General features: G+C 40.5%; 1 protein-coding gene across 4 annotated transcripts in view; it reads left to right on the top strand.

The window, feature by feature from the left end:
* The window catches only part of AP2B1 (adaptor related protein complex 2 subunit beta 1), a 129,620-nt gene that overhangs the window by 50,127 nt on the left and 53,191 nt on the right, over window positions 1–26,302 (top strand). For all 4 annotated transcript variants that reach the window (XM_066363887.1, XM_066363889.1, XM_066363890.1 and 1 more), the window contains exons 12-14: window positions 76–174; window positions 7,897–8,156; window positions 15,100–15,292. In XM_066363887.1, the coding sequence (XP_066219984.1) occupies window positions 76–174; window positions 7,897–8,156; window positions 15,100–15,292 (552 nt within the window). The remainder of the gene's footprint in view (window positions 1–75; window positions 175–7,896; window positions 8,157–15,099; window positions 15,293–26,302) is intronic.

Below are 26,302 nucleotides of genomic sequence, written 5' to 3' on the forward strand. Positions count from 1 at the left end.
AAATGCTGTTTTGGAAAAGATGGTATGAATAATGCAAATGCCTTTCACTTTACCTGTGAAATCATGTCTGCTTAGGTGCAGCTCACTCTGCTTACTGCCATAGTGAAGCTGTTTCTCAAGAAACCATCAGAAACACAGGAGCTGGTACAGCAGGTCTTGAGTTTGGCAACACAGGTAAGAAATCTGGGGAAAGGGCAGGGTTGATTTTAAATTGTAGGAAATTATGAAACTCCCCAAGAAGGTTCATTTGGGATGTTTCAATTGGAAGGGTTCACCAGTGTTTAGATCCTCCTGTTAAAATATAAAAACAGTCCTTATATGTATTCCACTAAATTAGTTGGTTATATGGCTTTTATTTTGTGTGTGTGTGTGTGTGTGTGTATTTATGGATTATTTTTTATTTTATTTTTTAAATTTTTTTCATTGACTTGAAAGAGGGAAACATCCACTTATTGTTCCACTCCGTTGTTCCATTTAGTTGTGCACTCATTGGTTGCTTCTCACATGTGCTCTGACTGGGGATTGAGCCCACAACATCGGCATGCTGGGACAATGCTCTATCCAGTGAGCCACTCGGCCAGGGCAGGTGGTGTGGCTTTTAAATGAATTGACTGGCTCCAGTTTTTATAATTCATGAAAATTGAATTTAGACTCTTTAATATTAATAAAGGACATAACCTATAGGGGTGGACAAAAGTAGGTTTATTAATAAATAATACAGGAGTAAACTCTTTCATGTAGTCACAACTATAAACCTACTTTGCCCACGCCTGTAAATATGCATTTCTATTGGAATAATGCAGGCTATGATTGTGGTAAAGATTAACTTGAGGAAAATGAAGGATAAAAATCACATGATCATATCAATAGATGCAGTAAAGCATTTGATAAAATCCAGCACCCATTTATGCTCAAAACTGAGCAAAGTCGGAATACAGGGAATATACCTGTTCAACATGATAAAGGCCATCTATGACAAACCAATAGCCAACATCATACTCAGTGGGCAAAAATTTAAAGCAGTCACCTTAAGATCAGGAATAAGACAAGGTTGCCCCCTTTCACCACTCTTATTCAACATAGTTCTAGAAGTGCTAGCCACAGCAGCCAGACAACAAGAAGAAATGCATCCAAATTAGAAAAGAAGTAAAACTGTCATTATTTGCTGATGACATGATACTGTACATAGAAAACCCTAAAGTCGCAGACAAAAAATGACTTGACCTGATAAATGAATTTGGCAGTGTGGCAGGATATAAAATCAATATTTGGAAATCAGTGGCATTTTTATACACCAACAATAAACTGCCAGAAAGAGAAATTAAGAAAACTATTCTCTTCACTACTGTAACAAAAAAAATAAGTACCTAGGAATAAATTTAACCGAGGAGGTAAACAACTTGTACTCAGAAAATTTTAAGACATTGAAAAAAAATAATCGAGGAAGATACAAACAAGTGGAAGCATATACCGTGCTCATGTATAGGAAGAATAAACATCATTAAAATGTCTATACTACCCAAAGGAATCTATAGATTCAATGCAGTTCCTATAAAAATACCAATGGCACACTTCACAGATCTAGAACAAATATTCCAAAAATTTATGTGGAACCTAAAAAAGAACCCAAATAGCCTTGGCTGGTTGGCTCAGTGGTAGAGCGTTGGCCTGGCGTGCGGAAGTCTTGGGTTCGATTTCCGGCCAGGGCACACAGGAGAAGCGCCCATCTGCTTCTCCACCCCTCCCCTTCTCCTTCCTCTCTGTCTCTCTCTTCCCCTCCCGCAGCCAAGGCTCCATTGGAGCAAAGATGACCCGGGCGCTGGGGATGGCTCCATGGCCTCTGCCTCAGGCGCTAGGCTGGCTCTGGTCGCGACAGAGCGACGCCCCAGATGGGCAGAGCATCGCCCCCTGGTGGGCGTGCTGGGTGGATCCCGGTCGGGTGCATGCGGGAGTCTGTCTGACTGCCTCCCCGTTTCCAGCTTCAGAAGAATACAAAAAGAAGAAGAAGAAAAAAAAAGAACCCAAATAGCCTCAGCAGTCTTGAAAATGAAGAAAAAAGTGGGAGGTATCATACTTCCTGATATCAAGTTATACTACAAGGCCATTATAATCAAAACAGCTTGGTACTGGCATAAGAACAGGCATACAGAACAGAGAACCCAAAAATAAATCCATGCCTTTACAGTCAGTTGATATTTGACAAAAGAGACAAGAGTATAGGATGGAGTAAAGACAGTCTCTTTAATGAATGGCATTGGGAATATTGGACAGGTACATGCAAGAAAATGAAACTAAACTACCAGCTTAACACCATTCACAAAAACAAACTCAAAATGGATAATAGACTTAAATGTAAGTTGCGAAACCATAAAAGTTTTGGAAGAAAACAGGCAGTAAACTCTCCAGTATCTCTCGTAGCAATATTTTTGCTGACATACCTCTGCGGGCAAGTGAAATAAAGGACAGAATAAACAAATGGGACTATATCAAACTAAAAACCTTTTGCACAGCAAAGATACCATTAACAAAATCAAAAGACAACCCACACCTTGGGAGAACATATTCACGAATATGTATGATAAAGGATTAACCAAAATTTATAAGAGCTTCTAAAACTCAACACCAGGAAGATAAACAATTCAATTAAAAAATGGGGAAAAGAAATGAATAGACACTTCTCCAAAGAGGACATACAGATGGCCAATAGGCATATGAAAAAATGTTCAACCTCACTAATCATCAGAGAAATGCAAATTAAATTCACAATGAGATACCACTTCACACCTGTCACAATGGCTCTCATTAACAAATCAACAAACAACAAATGCTGGCAAGGGTATGGAGAAAAGGGAACCCTCCTGCACTGTTGATGGGAATGCAGACTTTTGCTGCCACTGTGGAAAACAGTATGGTGTTTCTTCAAAAAATTAAAAATGAAACTGCCTTTTGATCTAGCTATTCCACTTTTAGGAATATATCCTAAGAATCCCAAAATACTAATTCAAAAGAAGATATGCACCTTCATGTGTTTTGCAGCATTATTTACAAAGCCAAGATCTGGAAACAGCCAAGTATCTGACAGTGGACCAGCGGATAAAAAAAGCATTGGTACATATACACAATCAAATACTATGTGGCTGTGAAAAAGAAGGAAATCTTACCATTTGCGATGGCATGAATGAACCTGGATATTAATGTGCTAAGTGAAATAAGCCAGGTAGAGATAAATACCCTGTGATCTCACATGTGGAATCTAATGAACACAGTGAACTGAGGAATGGGATAGAGGCAGAGGTGTGGTCACAGGAAACAGAGGGACAGCTGTCAGAGGGAAGAGGGATGAGGGGATGGGATCAGAGAAGGTGAAGGGATTAGCCAAATTATATATATATATATAACAGATACAAATAACAGAATACCAAGTCCTAGGGGGGAGGGGGAAAGGAGGATGAGGGAGGGGGCAAAGTGGGTGTAATGGCACATTGGTGGGAGTCGAGGGTGTTATTGAGTGGGATACTTGAATTCATGTTAACACAATAAATTAATTTTTTTTTAAAGATAGACTATATTGTTTTTTAGTTTCTATTTTTTTTTATTCATTTTAGAGAGGAGAGGGAGACAGAGAGAGAGAGAGAGAGAGGAGAGACAGAGAGAAGGGGGGAGGAACTGGAAGCATCAACTCCCATATGTGCTTTGACCAGGCAAGCCCAGGGTTTCGAACTGGCGACCTCAGCATTTCCAGGTCAACGCTTTATCCACTGCGCCACCACAGGTCAGGCCTAAAAATTTAATAATGAAAACCTGTCAAATTATGGTTTAAAAAAAATGAACTTGAGGTAAAATTTACCATGTTTATACTCTATTAACTTGCTGTATCTCCATGAGTTTTTGTTTGTTTGTTTTTGTGTGTATGTCTTTACAGAGATCCATTGAGTGCAAATTAAGCAATATGTGACTAAGAGAAACTATTTAAAACCATGTAGTGAAAACATCAGGATCATTGCTATTATTGAGCTGAACGATACGTGCCTTAAGTCAGTGGTCCCCAACCCCTGGGCCACGGACCAGTACCAGTCCATGGGCCATTTGGTACCATTCCACAGAGAAAGAATAAATAATATACATTATTTCCGTTTTATTTATATTTAAGTCTGAACGATGTTTTATATTTATTTATTTATTTATTTATTTATTTCTGAAGCTGGAAACGGGGAGAGACAGTCAGACAAACTCCTGCATGCGCCCGACCGGGATCTACCTGGCACGCCCACCAGGGGCGATGCTCTGCCCACCAGGGGGCGATTCTCTGCCCCTTCGGGGCGTCACTTTGCTGCGACCAGAGCCACTCTAGCGCCTGGGGCAGAGGCCAAGGAGCCATCCCCAGCGCCCGGGCCATCTTTGCTCCAATGGAGCCCCGGCTGCGGGAGGGGAAGAGAGAGACAGAGAGGAAGGAGGGGGTGGGTGTGGAGAAGCAAATGGGCACTTCTCCTATGCGCCCTGCCCGGGAATCGAACCCGAGTCCCCCGCACGCCAGGCCGACGCTCTACCACTGGAGCCAACCGGCCAGGGCCACGATGTTTTATTTTTAAAAAATGACCAGATTCCCTCTGTTACATCCGTCTAAGACACTCTTGACACTTGTCTTGGTCACGTGATACATTTATCCGTCCCACCCTAAAGGCCAGTCCGTGAAAATATTTTCTGACATTAAACCGGTTTGTGGCCCAAAAAATGGTTGGGGACCACAGCCTTAAGTGACTAAATCATAAACCAGTTCATCTATTTACTTATAAACTATTTACTTATAAACTAAAACCCTCAAATTGGCCTAGTTTAAAGAAAATATTTTTGTATGTTTTAAATACAGAAATTGAAACGGACTTAATGTTGCTTTTAATAACACGATACCACTGAAACAACTTGTGCATAAATATATTGCCACCATATAGACTTTCAGAGGCATATACCAGGGTATTTATTCCCACTTTATAATGATTACAAATGGATGGATGATAGATAGATCGATAGGCAACAATCTAAATGTCATCAGTAGGACACTAGTAAATAATGATGAGTGCTACACATACAATGGAAAACTACAGCTCTGTGTGCCAATATGGAAAGCCACATGCAGAGAGCAGTGTTTATAACATGAAACTGGTTTCATATAAAATACATATGTTTGTGGGGGAGCTGTCTGGAAAGATAAATAACACACTTAATGTAGCTGTTTTGGGTGGGGAAGGGCTGGATGATTGGGGGAGACATTTTTATATTCTAAATTGTGATGTGCATATAAAAATTATTTTATAACTACCACAGGAAAACAAGACCGCTAAGATCAAGCATCACCTCTTTTGGAAGTACTTAGTTTAACAGTTTTTTTATTATTTAAATGATAGTAATATCTCGGCCTGGCCAATTGGCTCAGGTAGAACATTAGCCAGCATGTGGATGATCCAGGTTTGATTCCTGGTCAGGGCACACAGGAGAAGCACTCATCTTTTTCTCTACCCTTCCCCCTTTCCTTTCTCTCTATCTCTCTCTTGTCCTCCTGCAGCCAAGGCTCCATTGGAGCAAAGTTGGCCTGGGCACTGAGGACGGTTCCATCGTCTCTGCCTCAGGAGCTAAAATGGCTCTGGTTGCAATGGAGCAATGCCCCAGAAGCGCAGAGCATTGCCCCCTAGTGGGCATGCCGAGTGGATCCCAGTTGGGCTCATGTGGGAGTCTGTCTCTCTGCCTCCCTGCTTCTTACTTCAGAAAAATACACACAAAAAAAATAGTAATATCTCATACAATATTGCAATAATTAATACTCTATGAGCACATTAAAATTAGGCACTTTGGTTGTTATCTCTTTATTTCTAGGGCCTAGCCAGTGTCTCTGTAGGAGATACCTAATAAATATTTGAATGAAGAAAGAAAGTATGATTGAAATATATATATGATATATTTCATGAATAATCCTATTATTTATAGCAGTTAAAAAACATTTTTTACATTCCAGTGCCATCTTATCAGTTAATTTTTACTAGATTAAACTTTATCTTCCCAAGTTTCCCTTTGCATTTGAATTTTTTTTTTTTTTTTTGCATTTGAATTTTAAGACTAACACATCTCTGGGCTGGTGAACACCCAATGCAATATACAGATAATGTATTAAAATTATATAACTGAAAGCTATATAATTTTATTAACCATTGTCACCCCAATAAATTCAATTTTTAAAAAATGACAACAGCCAACACACCCAAAAAAAGACTAATCCCCTGGTCGGCAAACCGGCTCATGAGCCACATGTGGCTTTCACAAAATACCACGTGTGGGTGCTACTTCGATAAGGAATGTACCTACCTATATAGTTTAAGTTTAGCCTGACCAGGTGGTGGCACAGTGGATAGAGCGTCGGACTGGGATGCAGAAGGACCCAGGTTCGAGACCCTGAAGTCGCCAGCTTGAGCGCGGGCTCATCTGGCTTGAGCAAAGAGCTCACCAGCTTGGACCCAAGGCCCCTGGCTCCAGCAGGGGGTTACTCGGTCTGCTGAAGGCCCGCGGTCAAGGCACATGTGAGAAAGCAATCAATGAACAACTAAGAAGTCGCAACGCGCAATGAGAAACTGATGATTGATGCTTCTCATCTCTCTCCGTTCCTGTCTGTCTGTCCCTGTCTATCTCTGCCTCTGTTAAAAAAAAAAGATATAAAAAAAAAAAAAAAATATATAGTTTAAGTTTAAAAAATTTGGCTCTCAAAAGAAATTTCAATCATTGTACTTTTGATATTTGGCTTTGTTGACTGATGAGTTTGCCGACCACTGGACTAACCCATCTCAATTTATGTTTAAGTTCTTGAAACATTAAAAATTACAAAATTATGACAGTATTAAAACTATATTGAGCCTGACCAGGCGGTGGCGTAGTGGATAGAGCAGGGGTCCCCAAACTACGGCCCGCGGGCCGCATATGGCCCCCTGAGGCCATTTATCCGGCCCCTGCTGCACTTCCAGAAGGGCCACCTCTTTCAGAGGTGGTCAGCATCCGCATCCTGTGCTCCTGGAGTACTGTATGTGGCAGCGCCGCAAAGCGCGACGTCACATACAGTACTACTTCCCGTAACGTGGGACGCACGCGTCACAGCTCTGGAAGCACGTCATATCACTTGTTACAGCTAGCAATGACAAATATGGAACTGGACATTGACCATCTCATTAGCCAAAAGCAGGCCCATAGTTCCCATTGAAATACTGATCAGTTTGTTGATTTAAATTTACTTGTTCTTTATTTTAAATATTGTATTTGTTCCCATTTTGTTTTTTACTTTAAAATAAGATATGTGCAGTGTGCATAGGGATTTGTTCATAGTTTTTTTTTTATATAGTCCGGCCCTCCAACGGTCTGAGGGACAGTGAACTGACCCCCTGTGTAAAAAGTTTGGGGACCCCTGGGATAGAGCGTCAGACTGGGATGTGGAGGACCCAGGTTCGAGACCCTGAGGTTGCCAGCTTGAGTGTGGGCTCATCTGGTGAGCAAAGCTCACCAGCTTGGACCCAAGGTTGCTGGCTCAAGCTAGGGATTACTTGGTCTGCTGTAGCCCCATGGTCAAGGCACATAAGAGAAAGCAATCAATGAACAACTAAGGTGTTGCAACGAAAAACTAATGATTGATGCTTCTCATCTCTCTGCATTCCTGTCTGTCTGTTCTTGTCTGTCCCTCTCTCTGACTCTCTCTCTGTCTCTGTTAAAAAACAAACAAACAAACAAACAAAAAACTAAATTGAGTCTTAACAGCCAGCTGTGCATAAATCACTATAGCATTGCCTTGATATTAAATCCAGCAGTTTGGTTTTCTCTATTGAGAAAAGTTTCCTTTAAACCTTCTTGCTTTTGTCTTTTCATTAGGATTCTGATAATCCTGACCTTCGAGATAGAGGCTATATTTATTGGCGGCTTCTCTCAACGGACCCTGTCACAGCCAAAGAAGTAGTCTTGTCTGAAAAGCCACTGATCTCTGAGGAGACAGATCTTATTGAGCCAACTCTGCTAGATGAGCTAATCTGCCATATTGGTTCTTTGGCCTCTGTGTACCACAAGCCTCCCAATGCTTTTGTGGAAGGAAGTCACGGAATCCATCGCAAGCATTTGCCAATACATCATGGGAGGTAAGCAGGTGGACTGGATTTGAGTGAGAATTGATTCTTTGCTTTGACAGAGTTGGACTTCCTCACAGTTTTGTTTTTGTTTTTTAGCAAGGGAGAGAGGGACAGACAGACAGGAAAGGAGAGAGATGACAAGCATCAACTCGTAGTTGTGGCACTTTAATTGTTTATTGATTGCTTTCTTATATGTGCCTTAACTGGGGTGGGAAGGCTCCAGCCTAGCCAGTGACCCCTTGCTCAAGCCAGTGACCTTGGGCTTCAAACTGGTGACCATGGGGTCATGTCTATGATCCCATACTCAAGCCGGCGACCCTGTTCAAGCTGGTGATCTCGTAGTTTTGAACCTGGGTGCTCAGAGTTTCAGGTCAATGCTCTGTCACTGTCACCACTGGGTCAGGCTAGCCTTTAATTTCTTACCTTCACAATTCCTTATTGGAATCCTTTTTGGATAACCTTCTTTTGTCCATTTGTGCTTGTTTTGTGTTTTTAAAGGAAACACAAAGCCAAAATGGATTTTCCTTTGACATAAATAGGGGTGATATTTTACTGCAAATGGCATGTCTGTAATAGTACTGACATTACCTAGCTCTCTTCTGCAGCATAAGGTTAAGTCAGATGCCTCTGAGATGCAATACAGTAGCACTGTAAAACCATATTGTCTCTTGTAGAGGTTTAAAATGTTTTATTGGCCCTGGCCAGTTGGCTCAGTGAATAGAGCATCAGCTTAGCGTTCAGACATCCTGGGTTCAATTTCTGATCAGGGCACACATGAGAAGTGACCATCTGCTTCTCTTCCCTTCACTGTCCCCCTTCTCTCCTTCTGCTCCTCTCACAGCCAGTGGCTCGATTGGTTTGAGTGTTGGCCGCTGGTGCTGAGGATAGCTCAGTTGATTCGAGCATCGGCCCCACATGGGGGTTGCCAGGTGGATCCTAGTCAGGGTGCGTGTGGGAATCTATCTCTCCTCCTCTCGCTTAAAAAAAAAGTTTTACTTCACTAGGTCTGTTTAAATCATTTAGGGAAGGAATAAATGCTTTTCTGTTGGGTATCGATTTCTATATTTTCAGTTGCTCTGTGGGGTGAGATGGTAAGTAGTTGTCTAATTTAGAAAAATCTCACCTTTGAAAATATGCTTTGAAAATAGGACAATTATGTAGTTCAAAATAGGAAACATTTTCATGTTAATTTTCTTGCATTTTCCATTTAGAAAGAATGAATAATAATGATTTACCATGTTCTTGACTTGTAGAATCTTTGGAATTAATGTACTTTTCATCTAACTCTTTATCTTTTCATACTCTTCTCCTCTTATAATGAAGGAAAGTATATGCATTGTTACATATCTTCTATTTAGAGGTACTGATAAATGTGTTCTGTCACATTTTCTAAATGGTACATATCACAAGATGATAGAATTTCATATGCTGAGAAATACCATTTATGGCAATTTCATATTATTTCTTGACAGGCATATATGCAATTGCTTCCCCTTTTGACTTTTCAATTAATTTTTTGGTTATATTTGCACCACCACCATCCCACCTCCACACCCCCTATTTAGATACTTGACCTCTTGGCTTTCTTGACACTTTTCCTTCTAGTTACCTTTCTTAGATTATTTTTTTCTTTCTAATCTTTGCAGTTCTGTGTTCATTCTCTTCTCTGGTCATTAAGCTTGGTTGTTATACAAGGCTTATTCTGAACCTTTTCTGCTTTGCTTCTCCATGTATTCCCCTTAGGGAACTTACCTACTAAACATGTATCAGCTACATTGATACATTACAAAGCTTTTCACTTTACACCATATTTTCATTTGACCCTCCTGCAAACAAAACCCTGTGTTTTGGTGACATTGTTACTTGCCCAAGATCATGCAACTACAGGGGGATCCTCGGGTTATGACACAGTTTCATTCCTATGACAGTGACATAACTCAAATTTTGGTGTAAGTCAAAACACACCCTAGCCTAAGTCACTTACCTATCCTAACACAGTTGTAAAATCATAATCTAGAACATAAAAATACAATTAAGCCACAGAAAAAGGAAAAGGAAATAAATATGCTGTACTGTACACTGTACTGTAGTAACAGAAAAATTGACAAAAAATGTGTATAAAAAAAATTCCTTACCTCTGTTCCTGTGGTTGGCTTGCACACTGAAAGGGGCCAACTCCCTCATTCATAGGCCACATTACTGCGTATTCTTCCACCGCACTCAGCCAAACTAGTTTGCCCACGTAGTCCGTTAAGTGTGATGTTAACAGCATAAGCGAAACACTCATGTCTCAATTTCTTTTTAATGGGGGTGAGCATTGTAAGCTCAAAATATCATATGTCAAGACTGTCGTAACCTGAGGACCCCCGGTAGTAATTAGTGAAGCTAACACTTGATCTATCTTCTTATTCTAGGTCCCCGATGTTAATACCATCCCCTTGTGTTACTTTGCTGATTTGTCCTTTGTGTATATGAATTTCTTCCCAAGTCTACTTCTCTAACTCTGATTGCCAGTCCCTTCTCCTTAGCTGTCTGTTGGATTTCTCTACCTATTATTATTATTTTTTCTTAAAACCTTAACAGAATTGGCCCTCTTCTGGTAGCTCAGTTGGTCAGAATGTCTCCCAATATACCAAGGTTATGAGTTTGATCCCCAGTCAGGGTACATACCAGAGTCAAACAATGATTGCATGAATAAGTAGAACAACAAATTGATGTTTTTCTCCCTCCCCCCCTCAAATCAATGAGCCCAAAATATTTTGTTTAAAACAGCGTACTGTATTATTTTCCCCATCATTCCTCCATATTCCTCTGTAATTATAAAGAGGATTAGTAGTCATCAATAGTCTTTTCCTTCTTAGTTTGTGTGAATTTTTTTTTTTTTTGAGTGGAGGGGAGATATACTCCCACATGCCTCTCATCTGGGGTCTACCTGGCAACCCCGTCTGGGGCTGATGCTCGAATCAGCTGAGCTATCCTCAGTGCCTGAGACCGACACTCAGATCAACCCAGCCACTGGCTGCTAGAGGGGGAGAGAAAGAGAAGGGGGAGAGGGAGGGGAAGAAAAACAGATGATCGCTTCTCATGTGTGCCCTGACAAGGGCTTGAGCCCGGGGCATCTGCATGCTTGCCAATGCTCTGTCTACTGTGCAAGCTGGTCAGGGCTTTCTTCTTGGTTTTTGTTTATTCTCTGAGTTTGAGTCTTCATCCTTCTCAGTCCTCTATTTTCAGGTATTGTCAAAACCTACTTGGGGTTTTTTAAGAAAACATCTGTTTATTAATGGACTTTCTATAGTGTTTTTTGCTCTGCCCCCCATTTTTAATATAAATCTTAGAAAACATGCCAGATAGAATGGTGTAACAAGCACTCAGCTTCAACAGTTATCACTGTTTTGTCAGTTATATTTCATTTATCACCCCTATAAATTTTGGCAGGTGGTGAGGGGAGTTGGAGTAGTTTAAATCCCAGAACTCATATTATTTCACTTAGAAATACTTTAAATGGTATCTATAATAGATAAGGACCTAAAAAAAACACAAGTCTAATAAAATTAGATTTTAGTAATTCCTTAACAACTAATTTCTTAATATTTAATAAGCAATTTGAACTACTTTCAGATTTTCTCAATTGCTGTTCTCTATTCTCTTTTAAACTTATTTAAGATTGGTTTTACTTATTTTTATTTATGGAATTTTTTCCTCCACTTTTTAAATTGATATTTATAATCTTAGTATTAATAGTACATTAATCTTCAGTGAATATAGCTCAATAAACTTTTACATATGTATTCACTTATATAACTACCACCCTGATCAGATAAAGGCTACTTCCAGCACCGTATGAGATTCCTCATGCCCCTTTGCTCTTAATACCCACCATCTGGAGATAACCACTGACTTCTGTCCCTATAGATTAGTTTTGCCGATTCTTACAAATCATAGAAATGGAATCATACAGTAATTATACTCTTTTGCATCTGGCCTCTTTCATGCAACATAATTTCTGTGAGACTAATCTATGCTATGTTATCAGTTGTGTGTTCCTATTTATTGGTATATAGTATCCCATTGCCTGAATATACTATAATTTATTTAAATCTTTTGTTTATATACTTTTGGATTATTTCCAGTTTGGGGCTTCTATGGATAAAGCTGCTATGACTATTCTTGTATGGCTTTTGGTAGATTTATGTATTCATTACTCTTGTGTATACACCTAGGAGTGGGATTGCTGGATCATAGATGTATATTTAGCTACAGGAAACACTGCCAATTTTCCCAAGTGACTGTACCAATGTACATTCCTTCCAGCAATGTATATATGAGAGTTCTAGGTGATTCACATCCTACACAGCATTTGGTATGGTCAGTCATTTGAATTTAGTCATTCTGGTAGGTGTGTAGTGGTATGTTGTTGAAGTTAATTTGCATTTTCCTGATGAGTAAAAATGAAGTACCTCTTCTTGTCTATAGACTGCTAGTGTATCCTCTTTTGTGACATGCCTGATGTTTTCCTTATTTTTTAAAGAATTGTCTTTTTAGGAATTCTTTATATACTGATTGAATGATTTGTAGGAATTTATTGTATAATTTGGATGTAAGTCGTTTGTCAATAAAGCCATTTGTCAATAATGTATTGACAAACATTTTCTCCCAGTTTATGGAGAATACCTTCTCTCACTCTCTTAATGGTATCATTTGAAGAAGAGATGTTCTTAATTTTTTTTTGTATTTTTCTGAAGCTGTAAACAGGGATAGACAGTCAGACAGACTCCCGCATGCGCCCTACCGGGATCCACCCGGCACGCCCACCAGGGGGCGACGCTCTGCCCACCAGGGGGCGATGCTCTGCCCCTCCGGTCGCTCTGTCGCGACCAGAGCCACTCTAGCGCCTGGGGCAGAGACTGAGGAGCCATCCCCAGCGCCCGGCCATCTTTGCTCCAATGGAGCCTCGCTGTGGGAGGGGAAGAGAGAGACAGAGAGGAAGGAGAGGGGGAGGGGTGGAGAAGCAGATGGGCGCTTCTCCTGTGTGCCCTGGCTGGGAATCGAACCCAGGACTTCTGCACGCCAGGTCGACACTCTACCACTGAGCCAACCGGCCAGGGCTGATGTTCTTAATTTTAATTAAGTTGAATCCATTAATTTTTTTTCTTTGATGGTTAGTATTTTTTATTGAAAAGTCTGTCTACTCCAGGGTCATCAAGATACTCTCCTAGATTTTCCAATTCACATTTGTCTGATTAACCTCTTTTAATTTTTAATTATTTTATGAGGTATCAGAGTGAAAGCTCCTTTTTCCCACACAGCTATCCAAATGGTTGACTTAGCACCATTTATTCAAAAGATCATTTTCTTCTGTCCAGCCCTTTTTTTTTCTTTTTCCCAAAGTGAGAAGTGGGGAGGCATGCCCACCAGGGGGTGATGCTCTGCCCATCTGGGGTGTTGCTTGCAACCGGAGCCATTCCAGTGCCTGAGGCAGAGGCCATGGAGCTGTCCTCAGTGCCCGGGCCAACTTTGCTCCAGTGGAGCCTTGGCTGCGGGAGGGGAAGAGAGAGTTCGAGAGAAAGGAGAGGGAGAAGGATGGAGAAGCAGGTGGGCGCTTCTCCTGTGTGCCCTGACTGGGAATTGAACCCAGGACTTCCATACCCCAGCCCAATGCTCTACTGCTGAGCCAACCAGCCAGGGCCCTGTCCAGTCCTTTTAATATCTCTTGGAATTCACCACTTCCTTTTTATTTTTACAGTGTAGAGACAGTAGCAGTTTAGATTACTCTTAGCTGATCTTCATGTCCATAATCCCAACTGCAGTCCATTATACACACAGCTGCTGGAATAATGTTCCTCTAATGTTGTTTTTAGTTCTTTGTTTAACAAGTGAGAGTGATTCCACATTGTCTACCATATGAAAAATAAACTGTGTAGCCTAGTTTCTTTTTTATTCTTTCTCTTTTTTTCCAAGTGAGAGGAGGGAAGATAGAGGGAAAGACTCCTGCATGTGCCCATCTAGGGCCATGCTCACAACCAAGCTATTTTTAGTGCCTGAGGCAGAGGCTCCATGGAGCCATCTTTAGTGCCTGGGGCTGATGTGCTTGAACCAATCAAGCCATGGCTGAGGGAGGAGTGGAGAGGTAGGGAGGAAGGTTAAAGGGGAGGGGTGGAAAAGTAAGTGGTCGCTTCTGTGTGCCCTGATCAGGAATCAAACCTAGGACATCCACATGCTGGGCCAGCGCTCTGCCACTGAGCCAAACAAACTGCTAGGGCCCAGACCCGTTTCAAAGTTTTAACTTCCCCATTGTCTTTTCCTTCAGATCTTACCAGTCCCAATCTCTGCTCCTGCTAGTGTAATTTTTTCACTATCCTAAAGTCAAATTGTTCATTTCTGTGCTTTTACAGAAATCATCCCTTCCTCTTTGGAAGGTCTCTTCCTGGTAGTTTCTCATAACTCTGCTATTCTTCAAAATCTAGTCATAAATCCATTCTTAGAGGCCTTTACAGTCAGCCTCACCTGGTCTTGTTTTGTTTCTCATCTATATCCTGTCTTATGCAGACACTCACACAGTGCTTGTTTCTGCTGTTACACAGTGAATGTGCTTTTTAGCCATTTTATGAATGCTGATATTTTATAGTTGTTAGAGTGTAAGTTGTTTGAGGATAGAAAATGTATTTCTTTTTTTTAATATTTCCCCAGAGTTCTCATTATGTTCCTTCCTCATAGAATAGCTGCTCAATTAAAACTCACCCATTACTGAGGTTATGTAGTATACATTTATTTTCATTTTAGTAGCTGTATTTTGATAAAAACAAAAATTGCTATTATCTCTTCATGTACATCAACAAATTATTATAAATTAAGAGGGTTTTTTTCCCCTATATTTTATATACCTAATGCCTTGTTATCATGTCCGGAGGAAACTGACCTTTCTGTTTTCCCTTCTTTGTGTGTATGACTACAGCACTGATGCAGGTGACAGCCCTGTTGGCACCACCACTGCCACCAACCTGGAACAGCCTCAGGTCATCCCGTCTCAAGGTGACCTTCTGGGGGACCTTTTAAACCTAGACCTCGGTCCCCCAGTCAATGTGCCGCAGGTATCCTCCATGCAGGTGGGAGCAGTGGATCTCTTGGGAGGAGGATTGGATAGTCTGGTAAGCGTCTTTCTTCCTTCTTTCTCTGGGTTGATTTGGATTCTTGAAATGCTAAAGATCTTTAAATTATTCTGTGTTTTAGAACTAGATCTTTCCTTGATAAGCAGAGATTGTCTTTTAATAAAGGACAGAATTATTTCTCTTTAGACAATTAATGATATTGGCCGTTAGTGGTATGGGGTATGTCTACAAGTGTACAGGATTATTTTGTTGGTCTGCCTCTAAATAGAACTATTGATGTTAACCAGCCTGTTCAGCAATCTTAATGTTTAGTGTCCTTTCCAGAGCTCATTATTTTTCCTGTTTCTTAAAACTCTGGATAGCCTCGGTAATTCCCCTTTTAACCTGAATAGCATTTAAGTGACCTTATTGAGATAGTCCTCTTGAGGCTTTCAAACCATTGCCTTTTTAATATCTTATTGGCTTATGGCCTATCTAATTCTAAAAGAGTTTGAAGCAGCCATTTGTATTAAAAATGTATCTTATTACAGTTTGGAAGTATAGCTTAATTGGGTCTTCTCTCCCTCTCCATGCCACCCTGTCATACTTCCAATTTAATTAGCTTCCAGGATTCTAACACTAAAAGGCTCCAAAGTCCAGAGTATCTGAATATGTGCCACCGCTGGGAACCAAAATTAGTTTTGTTGCTGTACAAGATAATGAGAAATATTATGGATGACCTTCCATCTGTGTAGAGAAGGCCAGAAAAATAACAGGTCTTATCACATGGCTCCCTGCAAACTAGGTACTTAACTGTGATGGGATTAGATGGACTCTTTTAGCTAGACACTTGCAAATAAGGTGTTTGCCAACCTGACGACTAGAAAGATGCCCAACAAATTGGTTTATTTCTTTTTTTTTTTTTTTTTTCATTTTTCTGAAGCTGGAAACGGAGAGACAGTCTGACAGACTCCCGCATGCGCCCAACTGGGATCCACCCGGCACGCCCACCAGGGGCGATGCTCTGCCCACCAGAGGGCTATGCTCTGCCCATCCTGGGCGTCGCCATGTTGCGACCAGAGCCACTCTAGCGCCTGAGGCAGAGGCCACAGAGCCATCCCCAGCGCCCGGGCCATCTTTGCTCCAATGGAGCCTTGGCTGCGGGAGGGGAAGAGAGAGACAGAGAGGAAAGCACGGCGGAGGGGTGGAGAAGCAAATGGGCGCTTCTCCTGTGTGCCCTGGCCGGGAATCGAACCCGGGTCCTCCGCATGCTAGGCCGACGCTCTACCGCTGAGCCAACCGGCCAGGGCCGGTTTATTTCTTAACATCAGAAATTAGGCCTGACCAGGCGGTGGCGCAGTGGATAGAGCGTCAGACTGGGATGTGGAGGACCCAGGTTCAAGATTCCGAGGTCGCCAGCTTGAGCGTGGGCTCATCTGGGTTGAGCAAGGCTCACCAGCTTGAACCCAAGGTCGCTGGCTCAAGCAAGGGTTCACTCGGTCTGCTGTAGCCCCCCGGTCAAGGCACATATGAGAAATCAATCAATGAACAACTAAGGAGCCGCAACAAAGAATTGATGCTTCTCATCTCTCTCCATTCCTGTCTGTCTGTCCCTATCTGTCCCTCTCTCTGACTCTCTCTGTCTCTGCCACACACACATACACACAAAAGAAATTAGAAGGCTGATGCCATAGATACAAAAATGTATGTTCTCAGATATTACATAAACAGAACAACTTTGTTTTCTACTACATATACCAGCATTTTCTCTTCTACTTTGTGCTGCATTCTGTCTTGCATTTACGCCAGCCACTACAGGTACTTGTACTTTTTGGCCAGCAGAGAGTCTAAGGAAATGGAGTTACAGACATTTCTGTGGGTTGTGCATTTTACTAACGGAAAGTCACTGCTTTCAGAGTCTACACTGACCAAGCTCTGGACTCCAGCTTACAGTGACACAAGTGAGCACTCTTGTAGTGTTTCTTGGGAATAGAATTATTTGCTTTTCATATTCCTATCTTTAGTGAATGTAGTTGACTGATTATATAAGAACAATAGTTTTCTCATATGATCATAGTGCATTTCTGTATAGCCTCTTTAGAGACTCAGGAGACTGACAAATGAATATTGAAATATTCATGGCAACTTCTAGAAATCCCTTAAACATTGAAATAGCCTTTTCTGTTCTGTTGATGCATTAACTACAGGTTAAATATTATATTCATCTCAAAGTTATGTGTTAACAACCCTACTTACTAATTTCCCTGGTGTCTCATTGTACCTAAGAGTGACAAATTAAGCTTGAAGGACGGAGAGGAGAAAGAGACCTTATGTTTTGATGTTGCCTGGCCCAGGTTTCTATACTCTTGTTTCTTGACCCACTTTAGCATGGAAGGAAACAGACATGTTGTTTCTTTTTAGCTTTGTATTAGCTCTTGCTAGCCCTTAAACCCAATGAGCCTTCTCATTTTACATAGCTATTCAGTCATCTGTTAGAATTCTCACAACTATTACTTTAGCTAGGAAAACTGTTAGAATTTTCCTAGGCCTGACCTTTGGTGGCACAGTGGATAAAGTGACGATCTGAAACCCTGAGAGGTCGCTGGTTTGAAACCCTGGGCTTGCCCAGTCGAGGCACATACGGAAGTTGATGCTTCCTGCTCCCCCGCCTCTAAAATTAATAAATTTTTAAAAATTAAAATTTTTTTCTTATATTCTTTTTCTTTTCCTTATTTTGTAGAGGATGTTCCTTTAGAAGGTGAGGTGTAAATTGGATTTTTTTAATGTTATATAACCTTTATTATGTATGTCCAGTAATGTTCCTATGTAATTCTAAATATTAGCTTTTTCTGACTTTGTAATGATATAGTTGGTATTACAATGCCAGAAAGTATTTACTTGCAGTTTTCTTTTAACTTATTCTGATATATAAATATATCCCAGAAATCAAAATGAAAGGAGTAAAAACTTTTTTATTTTTGCTTTGTATCTGGATGTACATGGTTAAATGTATATTCACTCAGAGAGCCAAGATTCCTTTTAAGAGAACATCACATGGAATGCCAAAATCTGGCTTTATGGAAGATGTTTCTAAGGTAGCAGTAGACTGGCACTTTTAAAATGCTTTTGTTGTGGTTGTGCAAATGACCTAATTTAAAGAGAAAAATAATCCTTAACATTTTCACTTAATTTGTATAGATATTACCATTTCTTGAGTGAATTCTTGCCTCATATCAATAGAAGTGCTTCTCAAACTATAACATGCATATAGATCTCCTGGAGATCCTGTACAACAGTGGTCCCCAACCCCCGGGCCGTGGACCGGTACTGGTTCACAGAGAAAGAATAAATAACTTACATTATTTCCGTTTTATTTATATTTAAATCTGAATGATGTTTTATTTTTAAAAAATGACCAGATTCCCTCTGTTACATCCGTCTAAGACTCACTCTTGATGCTTGTCTCGATCACATGATACATTTATCCGTCCCACCCTAAAGGCCAGTCTGTGAAAATACTTTCTGACATTAAACCGGTCATAGCCCAAAAAAGGTTGGGGACCACTGCTGTACAAGACACTTTCTAATTTAGTTGATCTGGGGTGAGGCCTACAAGTCTGCTTTCTAACAAGCTCTCAGGTTCATGGACCACATTTTGAACAGTAAACACATCGAATATCTATGACCACTATAAACCACTTTAGTTTGCTGTTCAAACTATATCTGTTGGTAAACCTGGAGGAGGGGAGATCATGAGGTACATTCCCTCATGCATTCTGACTGGGATCCATCTGGCAACCCCTGTCAGGGTCCATTGCTCAAGTACCGAGCTATTTTTAGTACCTGAGGCTGATGTGCTCCAGTGGAGCTATCCTAAGTGCCCGGGGCCATGTTAGATCCAATCAAGCCACTGGCTTCAGGAGAGAAAGGAGGAGAGAAGGGGGTGAGGGACTAGGTGATAGTTGCTTCTCCTGTGTGCCCTGAGCAGGAATCAGATTCAGGATGTCCATACTCCAGGCCAGCACTCTATCCTCTGACCCACTGGCCAGGGCCTGCTCTTTTTCTTGACTGCCTTAGTAAACACTCTTTGGGCTCTTGTTAATGCCCCAAATTGATTAAGAGAGGCCAAAAAACTCTTAAAATTATTTTGTTAAAGGTCTTTCTTTTATTCTTTAGGAAGAATAGTATTGCTAGGAGTGACAGAATTTGACCCAGACCACCATTTAAAATATGACCAGAATTAGAGCTCTCGGGTTGCCTGGCACTGGGTTATAGCTTCATTTCATAAAGGCAATCAATCAACACGGCTTCTAGACTGTGGCTGCTGCTTTTATCTTGGGTTTCTAGCAGAACCTTACCCAAAGAGGTCAGTGGTGTGCTGCTAAAGAAGCATGACAGCTACTAGCCTTTTATTTTAAGGGTTGTGTTCTCAACTCGAGCTGCATAGATAGTACCATATTTTTAAAAATACTGTCAATGTTTGGGCTCAACTCTAGAGCCGTTAAACAGAAGTCTGGAAGGACCTAAACATTGGTGTTTTAAAAAAGATTCCCAGTTTATTTTAATTTTACAGCCTAGGTTGAGAAAATTGAGTCATATGAAAATTTTTTTTTGAGCCATATGAAATTTAAAATGGAGTTAGATAAGATATTAAAAATCAATCTCTAAGCCAAGACAGTAATTTTCACAGAAGAATTTTATTCTGGTACACCTCTTTGGCACTTCTACAAAAATAGACCTCTTCCCCAGGACATTTTTCCATTGTGACTTGCTTTTAGGTGATATAACCTATCAGAAGTTGAATTTGACCAATTTAGGTTTAGTTGTTCAGTCCCAGGGTCCTTTTTATCCTTGCTCACTTTCCATAGTTAGAAACTGAAAACTGGCCTGACTGGTGGTGGCACTGTGGATAGAGCACTGACCTGGGATGCTGAAGTTTCAGGTCCAAAACGCTGCGGTCGCAGGCTTGAGTGTGGGGTCACCGGCTTGAGCATAGATCATCAACATGATCCCATGGTCAGTGGCTTGAGCCCAAGGTTGCTGGCTTGAGCAAGGGGTGATTGGCTAGGCTTGAGCCCCTTTCCCCACTGGGTCAAATACGAATGAGAAGCAATTAATGAACAGTTAAACTGACGCAACTACAGGTTGATGCTTCTCATCTCTCACCCTTCCTGTCTCTTTCTCTTTCAAAAAAAAAAAAGAAACTGAAAATTGTTCTTTTTTTTTCCTTTTGTATTGACTACCTATTTTCTGTTACTCTGTCTTAAAGCTTGATATTCAGAAGGTAATGTTATTCTTCCCTTTCATATTCTGGGGATCCTCCCATTAGATCCTGTTCATCCTCTTTCATTATTGCACTGGATAAATTTTGAGATTCAGTGAGTTGTGACTTTTTCTAGAATCATCATTGAGGAAATGCAGTAGTCCCCCCTTAGTCACGGTTTTCTATTTTCCATGTTTGCAGTTACCTGTGGTCAGCTGCAGTCCAAAAATATTAAGTGGAAAATTTCAAAAATAAATAATTCCTGAGCTTTAAATTGTGCATCATTATGAGAAAAATGATCAAGTCTCATGCCATCTGCCCAGATGTGAATTATTCCTTTGTCCAGTGTATCCACACTACCTACCCATTAGTTACTCAGTAGCAATCTCAGTTATCAGATTGGTTATCAGAGAGAGCACATTTGCATAACTTTTACTATAGTATATTGTTATAAATGTTCTATTTTATTATTCTTAATGTCTAATTGGGCCTAATTTATAAATTAAACTTTATTTTTTTTTTAGAGAAAAAGAGACAGGAACAGACAGACAGGAAGGGAGAGAGATGAGAAGCATCAAGTCATAGTCGCAGCACCTTAGTTGTTCATTGATTGCTTTCTCATATGTGCCTTGACCGGGGTGAGGGAGAGGGGCTCCAGCTGAGCTCAATGACCTTTTGCTCAAGCTGGCGATCTTAAGACTTCGAACCTGGGTCCTCAGCATCCCAGGTTGACACTATCCAGTGTGCCACCACCTGGTCAGGCATAGAATGTATGCATAGGAAAAAACATAGCTCATATAGGGTTTGGTACTATCTGCAGTTTCAGGCATCCCCTAGGGTTCTTGAAATGTATCCCCTGCAGATAATGGGGGGACTTACGGTATTCTTTTTTGCTTGAAGCCTACAGATAATTTCCTCCTTTTAGTATAAACTTAACTGTGGCCTTGATGTGCAGTGAATTCAGGGAATGGAACTTCTGTGTATTGAGCATGGTGGTGTACTGTTTACATAGATGTAGGCTTACAAGAGTAGTTACTTGGATTTCTTTGTTCTTTGGTTTAAAAGCTGCGTATGTATCTTTTTTTTGGGGGGGAAGACCAGATTTTCAAGCCAGGGAGTTTTATCTTGTATCTAATTTTTTTTTTAATTTAATTTAATTTTTTTTATTTTTCCGAAGCTGGAAACAGGGAGGCAGTCAGACAGACTCCCGCATGCGCCCAACTGGGATCCACCCGGCATGCCCACCAGGGGGCAATGCTCTGCCCATCTTGGGGCATCGCTCTGCCATTCTAGCGCCTGAGGCAGAGGCCACAGAGCCATCCTCAGCGCCCGGGGCCAACATTGCTCCAGTGGAGCCTTGGCTGCGGGAGGGGAAGAGAGAGACAGAGAGGAAGGAGAGGGGGAGGGGTGGAGAAGCAGATGGGCGCTTTTCCTGTGTGCCCTGGCCGGGAATCGAACCCGGGACTCCTGCACGCCAGGCCAACGCTCTACCACTGAGCCAACTGGCCAGGGCCCATATGTATCTTTTGATGCCTCTGATACTGAATCTAAGAAACTTCTCATTCTGGGTAGTGTGACTTTTTCACAGTGCAAATCTTTCTGATTTGTTGTGTGGGAGGTGACCTCTTGCATACACGTTACAAAGGTAACTCTGTGCTAATGAGTCTGACATCTGTGAGGATCACTGAAATAATAATTGCATCTCAATTGTTTGTTCCCTTTACTTTTAGTCTAAATTATAGCCTTTGTTCATCCAAGGTGCTGTGTATTATTCTACTTAGATAAATGGTGCTGTTGTGCATTGAAAATGGAAAGGAAGAATTATCTGGAGTGCCCTTTATGCTGGCGAAGGGTTTCCTGCCAGAGGAATGTGCTCTCAGTGTGCCCAGCTGGATGGAGTGCAGTAGAGGGGAGGCTGCCTTTTCCTGACTCCAGTGTGTTTTTCCAAACCTCCCCCTCTGTTTCTTATAGGTTTTTACCTTTCAGGTATTTTAAGTCATGAACTATTTTAGGAATAGATTTAGCTTATTTTAGCCCATGTGGAATCCATTGTACATACTGTTTTGCATTTTTTACATTTCTTCCTCAGGAATAGATTTGCAGTGATTTCAGAGCTTAAGTTTTAGATTTGGTGGTGTTGCAGAGAGATCTTTCTAAATTGTGGCCACTTTTGCCTGGTAAATTCTTCAGTGTGACTTTTATAATCATCATTATTATTACTATTACTATTATTTCTTCAATGCATGGATTTAGTCAAGGCTAGCCTCTGACCATTATGGGAATAATTTTTAATTGTTGAGTGCCTATGTCTGTGCCAGTTCCTGTGTTAGAACTAATCTAATCCTCAGATTAACCTTGCAAAGTAATTAGTATTGAGCTTATACTAAGAAGGTCATTTAAGAGTTGAGATTTGAACCCAAAACTTTTTCAAAAGTTCAGTGTTGATAATATCTTTTCCACTACCCTGTGATTCCTCCAGTTCATTTGTTATAGTCACCTTCTAGAATAGAGTCCAGTCTCACTTAACTTTGGTCCTTCTCAAACTGGGGTACACCGTTTCTGGAAGACACAGCATAGTGTAGGGTGCATTTGAAGCTGCAGGGTAAATGTGGCTCATTATATTGCAATGATATCAAGTAATGTAAACACAGACTAAACAGTGATGTGTTAAGGCTTAGAATGTAAATTGCATGAATGTTTAAGATAAAATACAAGGTTTGTTTGCCCTAGGCCTCTCTCTGCCTTCCCAGGTGCCCCAGGTTTATGAGTTTGGGCTAGCGTGCCACTGGGAGGTACAGAAAAGCTTGAAGACTGCAGAAGTTTATTTATTTGTAGAAAGAGGGACTGGATAAGTTTATCTTGCAGCAAAAGGAACAAGATTGTTCATCGTACCCTCTTTTAAGTAGAGCCGTGAAATCGCATCTTCCTATTTGGTGGTGAGTTGTGATATAAAGCACTAGTATATACTTTTGGGGCAAATAAATAATGTGCAGGTCATTCTTCTGCTGAAAACTGGCTCTCAGAACCTCTCACAGTATGTTTTGGCTCTAGAAAAGGCTTTGGCCTGGGGAATGGCCTTTTCCCCCCAGATTGGTTATATTCATGTATGTTGGCAAGGTTAATGCAGATATGATGCTCTAGACCAGTTGATGAAATAATTTTGTCAGCCTTCTGTCAATTTTGTGGTAATTTTCTCTAGTGATTCATTTAAAATTATCTCCTTAAGAAATATTGCCAATAGTCCTATTTATATGGTTAATAGAACGCTCATTCACTCAATAAATATTCTATGTCAGGCTCTATTCTCTGTCCTGGGAATATAGTTGTGACGAATCCTTACAAGCTTATATTCTAGTGGGGGAGACAGATGACAAGTATACGGCATGGGGCAAAAGTAGATTTACAGTTGTTTGTATGGAAAATAATACAATAATTAATAATAATGACACAGAAATAAGCTGTTGCATGTATTCGCAACTGTAAACCTTCTTCTGCGCTACCCTGTGTAGTCAGGTTAAGTACTACAGAGGAAAATGAGACGGATGTAGAGCTTCTCTTGTGGGCTTTTACCATTTTCAACTTTAAGTTGTGTCTGACTTAAGAAACCACTCTAAGGACTTTTTGTCACATTCTGTTCTCTGTTCCATCTTGAGAAGTAATGTTACATCCTCCTACTTTTCTGCTTATTATATAAGCCTTTTTTCCCCCTTAAAGTTGAATATTCTGATAGTTTTGTGTTATACATAAACACATTTATGCTATTTCACATTAAGTCTGTTCTCAGCCATCAGTTTAATAACTTCTGCATGGTTACAGATTTTTTTCAGTAATTTGATTATATTTTATGATGCTTTTTAAATAGCCTTTTGAAAATCAAATTAAAATTGCAGCTCAACAGCTAAAAATCATACTTTTACCTAGGAGATAGTTTATGTCTTCTAAAATTTAAAGCTTTAATAGGAAAAAAACACATTGATATTTTTGACACCAGTAGGGTTTTGGTATAAGTTCTATTGTTTGATATAATCTTTATATACTATCATATTTTCACATTATTTTGACTCTGAACAACACAGCTGTCTTTAGGCTGTATGACCTGAAACATTCCTTAGACTCCCTTCAGTTAAATCAGTTCTGGAAAGCATCAAATAACTCTAGACAGGAGCAAAGAAATCTCTGAGCTTAAGATCTATACCTTTAATTAAAAAAAATGTTGTTAGACACTCAGACAGCTCCACAGTTTTAGAAGTAGGAAGGTACTTTGGTCAGATGGACCTCAAAAGGGGTTAACCCAGATCAGTCATTATGATTATTTTGAGGATTTTATTTTTGTCTGCTCAGTGGCCATCTCAGTTGATAAATTTTTTTTTCTTAATTTTTCCATTGATTTGAGAGAGAGAGTAAGAGAGAAGCATCAACTCACTGTTCCACTTAGTTCCATTTAGTTGTGCACTCATTGATTGCTTCTTGTTTGTGCCATGACTGGGAATCAAACCTGCAACCTCAATATGTTGGGATGATGTTTTATCCATTGAGCCATCCAGCCAGGGCCTGATAAACTTATTTAAAAAAAAAAAGATTTTATTGACTTTAGAGGAGGGGGGGGGAGCAAGAAGCACCAACTCATAGTAGTTGCTTCTCATGTGTGCCTTGACTGGGCAAGCTGGGGGTTTCAAACTGGTGACCTCAGCATTCCAGGATGACACTTTATCCACTGGGCCAGTACAGGTCAGGCTGATAAACTTATAAAAAGTAATTTTTTTCTTTTCTTGGAAAAGAACAAGTCTTAGGCAGACTTGTTCCCTTATAGAATTTTAGTCTTGAGTTTCTGTCTGTGTAGTTATGCTATTGCAGCATATTGCCTTTGAACTGAGGGTTTTTCCTTTTGATGACTAGCTGAACTAGAGCTGTATGCAAACTCAGCTGTCAGACTTTTGGCTCAGTCTGGCTGTGTGCAGAACTCATGAAATCATGTTGAAATCCTTTTAACCCATAAATTACAATAAGCCATCATGATACCACCCTGTTCAGCACTACTTGAGTCATTATAAAGTAGCCACTCTTTGACAGTGGCCAAATATTAGTATTATTCTCGGTGCCATTTAATGACCACAACTACTATGATTTAGATTGAGGACTGAAGAAACTATATAACTCTAGCAGAAAATTTGGACTTGGTTATTAGGTACAGATCTTTAGGAAAATTCTTGATTTCAGCATTTGAAATAATCTTTTTCTGAAATTGGCACCTTGCCTTCATCTTTCTGTATCCTCATTTAGTTGGCCTATAGTTGATATTATTTCCTTGTAGAGAAAATGGCAGTCAAGTAAGGCAATCCAGGGAGCAGTGGGAAGTGGACAGCTTTGAGAGGCACATAAGACACAGTACCTGGACACCAAAGACTGAGAATAAAGCCGTGCCCTACGCACCTATCCCTTTTCACTCCTGGATTCCACCAGCTTACTGGTAACAGATATCACTGAATTTATACAAATCTTAATTTGACTGATTTTGTACCCTACCTGATAAGTAAGTGTTAACAAACAGATCATTCTTGTCTGACTCTAGATAATACAGCAGCTGACTGACATGGTTAAGAACTAGTTTAGGCTACATGACAACTTTCCTGGGTTTTGTTCTGGTTTCTAGTTTTTCTTTATCTTTTTCTTGATAATATCTGCATCATTATGCTTGTCATAGTAAATAGGAGAAGCCACACACTGGGTAATTGACTCCTGTCCTTGCTGACATCTCCCTATTAGTCACTGATGGCATGGCATCTCTGTACTGTCACCTTTGTCATACT

Source organism: Saccopteryx leptura, chromosome 2 (assembly GCF_036850995.1).
Source record: "Saccopteryx leptura isolate mSacLep1 chromosome 2, mSacLep1_pri_phased_curated, whole genome shotgun sequence".
Lineage (NCBI taxonomy): Eukaryota > Metazoa > Chordata > Mammalia > Chiroptera > Emballonuridae > Saccopteryx > Saccopteryx leptura.